We start from the raw sequence: 5,000 nt of genomic DNA, 5'->3' as shown, positions 1-5,000 counted from the left end.
AAGGACACTTAGTATTTTCTATTGATGCTGTTTCACAGACATGCACACAAGCATAGCTAAAAACACAGGTGCACTCAAGCGTTTGAACAAGGTTCATATACAGTGCTTTCTGTTGTCTGCTGTAAATAACATTGTTAGCTGGTTGTAAACAAAGGCTGGCTGCTTAGTAGGCTGGCATGAATAGTTACAGTGCTGTGTTGATGCTGGCTCAGACACACACACGCATTAAGAATAGTGTTTTGATGTTGTTTATCTAACGAAATTTCTCTGTGCTTTGAATGGTGTTTTGAAGCCCATTCCCTTATTCCCGACATCCACAGTGACTGAGTGAAGCTCCTTCATGCTGAGTAGAACTGACTGCTCTGATATACAGACTGTCATCATTCATTCGCTGCCTCACTGACACATAAACTGATGGACTTAATATGTTGTAATTGCCCTCTGTCACTCTCTTCTCTTTACTCTGCTCCCCTATTCTTCCCTCTACTGCCATCCTTGCTCTCTTCTCTTCTCTTCTCTTCTCTTTCTCTTCTCTTCTCTTCTCTCTTCTCCTTTCCTCTCCTCTCCTCTCCTCTCCTCTCCTCTCCTCAGACCGGTGGACAGGCTAGTGCTGTCATGGAAACGTGATGGGCGTCGGCTGGCCAGTGGGCGTCGGCTCATTATTCCTGCCCCCACCCCCTTTGACACAGGGTTGTATGTTTGTGAAGCGTTGCTTAGCAACAGCACCGCCAAGCCTGTGGAGGCCAGGGCACACCTCACTGTAATGGGTAAGACGGACGGACAGACAGGCAGACACACACACACACACACACAAACACACACACACTGCTAAACATGATTATCCATGATTATCCTGATTAGGCTTGACCCATCCAGACTAATGCTCTAAACATGTTCCCTCCATTTCTGTTTTGACACCACTTTCATCTTTTCTCCTCCATTTTTGCTCCAGGCACTGATTCATTCTGTTTATTCCTCCTTTTATTCTTCCTTCTCTCCTTGGAGCATGACTGTGAACACCGCAGGCAGTGACTGTCAACTACAGTCGTACTCTAGCTAAATCTGTTGCCCACACTCAAGAATAAACTGTCCATTGTAGTCACACACAGCTGCTATATTCACGTGTGTGCACACACATATACATGTAAACCAACTCTACACATACTCACAAACACAAAATACACAGAAAGGCACCACAGATGCACATGCCTGTTTTCCCTGCAGCCAAATTAGTTTTGTTCCCAAGAGTCGCCAATCAATAAGAGAACGCTGAAAGCACTCAAACAAGAGCACGCCAGTCACAATCCACTCCTGTCCTCGGCATGTGTGCGTAAATAGAAAACAACATGCACGTAAACAGGGAGCGTGTGATTGATGAAGCGAAACTTTTCTCCCCCTAGTTCGTCAGCGCCTTTTTGATCTGCGGTGATTGTCAGAGCGAGGGAGCGCCTAACAGAGAGAGAGAGCAAACTACCCACGCCTACAGAATACTCACTAGTCAGACAGACCTGCCTGAATATTTATACTCCTCCATTCTCTCCTCTCATTCTCTTTCCATGTTTCCCCCCCACCATCTATCACCAAGTCTCTCTTTATACCCCCTCTCCCCGTCTCTTTCTTTCTCTCTCTTCCCCCCTCCCCTTCTCTATCTTTCTATCTCTCTCTCAGTTCTCTTCCTTCATTAGGCCAACAGGGCTGTAGCAGTGTTAAGGCATGCCTGGTAGGGACGAAGCCCATATGCATTCATATGTATCAGAGGAGTAGAGACTGATGAATACATTTGTACTGATCCATTTCTCTGCTGTGGGCTCGACAGACCTCGGTGCAATGAAAGGGATTCCTAGACAGAATGGTGTGTGTGTGTGTGTGTGTGTTTGTGTCTCTGTCTCTGTCTGTCTGTGTGTAAGAAAGAGATAGAGAGAGAGAGCCTCAAAGGTATTCATTATTCAATTTCATTTCTATTCTGCCCCGATCTACTAATCAGAATATGTATGACACTGCAAGGCTGTGTTGTATACCGTATAGTTGACTACTGGTGTGGACAACAATATGTCTGTCATTATTCTCCATCATTGTTTTGCAGGCAGACAACACTCCCCCACACACACACATACACCGCAAAATGTGTTTGTGCGTCCAGGTCCTCCTACTCACCTGAGTGAGGGGCATTAATGCGTCTGTGTTATGGGTGTCCCGCTACGTAACTGTTAACTCGTCTTTGGCCTTTTCTTATTCTCCCTTCGTTCCGCGTTTCCCTCGTTCACTTGTCAAAAAAGTGCAGAGTTCCACCATGCGTGGTAACTGTAGGAGACGTGTGTGTGTTTGTCTATGTGTGTGTGCGGGTGTGTGTGTGTGTGCGTGCGTGTAAAAGTTCCCATGAAGTAGAAAAGCGAGAAGTTTAAAGTCACTGTAGTCAAGTAGCATAAATGTAGCAACAACAGGGGAGGTTTGTGTGGCTGTTTAGCTGTCCACACACACACACACACACACACACACACACACATTCACACACAGACACACACACACACAGCGTGATCGAACTTGCATTTTGTCTTTTTTTTGTCCATTGCCTCTCCAGTTTACCCCTCCACTGTGCGTAGGAACAAAGAGAGAAAAATAAGGATGCCGAAGGAGAGGGAAAGAGATTTTTTTGTCTGTTTTTCTTCTTTCAAGTGCAGTGGCATTAAACTGACAGCGAGGTGTCAGGAAAATTTTTTACTACTGTATATTATCATTACACAAGTATGGAGCCTTAGAAAAAAAGAACACAAATGAAACTTTTATTAAAAAATGCTTTCTCTTGATTTGAATAGAATGTTATCTACAGTATGTGATGGCCAATAAACAAAATCATTATTTAGTGCATACAGTTGACATTTCATTTTCCTCAAAGGTACAAAGGTTTTTCCATGAATTTCTTTAGCGTATCCATTTTTCCAGACATACCAAACTGGAAATGAATCAGCCATTCTTTCTCTCTCACCCTCTCTCTGGGTTTGCTGCGTCAATATCTTGCTAAATATTATAAATGTTTTTGAAAGGAAGGGAGCATATGCAGGGGTTAGGTAGTTTTTTATAACTTGTTGCATTACAGTAATATACCAAAAGGCACATTCACATCCAAAAAGCCATAAGCTTTGTATCAGAGCTGCTATCAGCGTTTAGAGCAACAATGTGGTGAATTGCGAAGATGCTTAGAGAGAAAAGGGTTATTGGCAGAGAAATGGAGTTTAAAAGGGGGATGTTTCCTTTGGGAATCTCAGAGAATGTGTTTTTCTGTGGGAGCCATTTAAGAGTGCATATAGATAGAAATCCTGTCTTGTTGTGACACTCAAGATACTCCACAGAGTCAAGATGGGGATCCATTTCTATTCTGCAGTGCCTGCATCTCCAACTCCAAGTCTCTTCTCTAATAAAGAATAAATACTTGGAGAGGGTAAACTCTCCATTCTTCGTTGAAGATGTGTTTCAGCCTTTAAATAATTGAGCAAATAGTTTAAGCCTTTATATGAGTGCTTAGTATTACTAGTTTAAATGTCTTGCACACAACAGTGGGTGTACTCACTACTACATTTGCCAGTTTGAGATGTCATTCTACTCATAGTTTCATACAGAAGGTAAATTGTAATGCTTTCCCTCTCGTGTCCTAACACGTTTATTCTTCCCTCCAGACCCACCGTCCCTCTCCTCTCAACCCAAGAGGAAGACCCTCGCTGAGCTGGACAAGAACATAGATATCCCCTGCCTGGCTACAGGTACACTGTGTGTGTCCGTGTGTGTGTGTGTGTGTGTGTGTGTGTGTTCGCGCGCTGACATGGGCGTGCGTGTGCATCTCTACCCTATCACATACTCCCTCTCTCACTCTCTCACTATTTTCCCTGCATGTGTGTGACTGTTTGCGTTTGTGTACTTGTGTGTGTCTGCATGTCAGTGCTGGTGTGTGTGAGCATGAGAATACAACACAACATCTGGTGGTGTTTGTAACCAAATGGGTCAGACCGCTGCTTCTGGTGGATCCTCGCACAACAAGAGCATACCTTAATATGTTTGACTTGGCCTTGGTCCTAGGTCTGTGTACTGGGTGTCATTCCTGCTCTATGTACAGTTGTTTCTGAGTGTAATGTAGAATATTTCCTATTCAGGGACTATGAAGGTGACTCTATCCACCTCACATTATGCGGATGTTTGGTGCCATTCAGTGCCTGTGCTGTAGGCGAAGGTTTCTTGGACAGTTGCTGTGTACTTTTGGCAGTATGAGCAGATTAACGTCCTGAGACCAAGCCTGAAAATTGCACTTGTTCCTGATGCCTCTGTTTAACTGGATTACATGAAAACACTCATACGCATACGAGCAGGGGTGGACACAGCTATAAAACTGCAATAGAGACCCTTTCCCTTCTCTCTCCCTCTTTCTCTCTCTCTCCCTTACTCGCTCTCTCACACACTGGGTGAGTTTATGTTCCTCCTCAGTAATCTGATACAGTGGCAGTGTAATTAAATAGTGGAGGCCTGGGGGTATGGAGGGAGGGAGGGAGGCAAAGGGGAGGAAATAGGGAAGGAGGAAAGACAGATAGAGGGCAGAGTGACAGAGTGAGGGAGACACAGAGGGGGTGAAAAACACTTCACGAATGTCTGTGAAAGCATGACACCAACAGATTGAGGCAAAGTGTGGAATTCATCTCTCCCTCACCCGCTGTCTCGAACACACACACTCACACACATACACACACACACATAGCCAGACAGCACACACATACACACTGGTGTGGAGGGTTGAGACAGAGTAATTTCATGAGCCCTCTGCCTGTCATATTCAGCATGTCCATCAGACAGGTGGAGGCCGATAGATATCTGCTCTGCTATTCTTGCCCGCATCTTTTATTCAGCATGTTTTTTGGCCCTTACCACCACCCTTACCCTACCACCCACACCCTCCAATCAATATATTATTAGCGGTCATTATGCCGGCATGCATATTTATAGTGGGCGAGGAGAGTGGA

The 5,000-nt window shown here is 44.7% G+C and overlaps 1 protein-coding gene across 1 annotated transcript in view; it reads left to right on the top strand.

The window, feature by feature from the left end:
• The first annotated feature begins 693 nt into the window (after positions 1–693).
• Positions 694–5,000, top strand: part of sdk1a (sidekick cell adhesion molecule 1a) — a 76,877-nt gene continuing 72,570 nt past the window's right edge. Inside the window, exons 1-2 of the mRNA XM_071522766.1 lie at positions 694–767; positions 3,672–3,755. Of these exons, the coding sequence (XP_071378867.1) occupies positions 764–767; positions 3,672–3,755 (88 nt within the window). The 5' untranslated portion in view covers positions 694–763. The remainder of the gene's footprint in view (positions 768–3,671; positions 3,756–5,000) is intronic.

This window comes from Centroberyx affinis, unplaced genomic scaffold (assembly GCF_046629955.1).
Source record: "Centroberyx affinis isolate AG114_WGS23_722 - 3 ecotype Tasmania unplaced genomic scaffold, CSIRO-AGI_Caff_v1 ptg000100l_1, whole genome shotgun sequence".
In the NCBI taxonomy this organism is placed as follows: domain Eukaryota; kingdom Metazoa; phylum Chordata; class Actinopteri; order Beryciformes; family Berycidae; genus Centroberyx; species Centroberyx affinis.
Note: the sequence above shows the minus strand (reverse complement) of the source record. Positions and strands in the feature narration are given on the sequence as shown.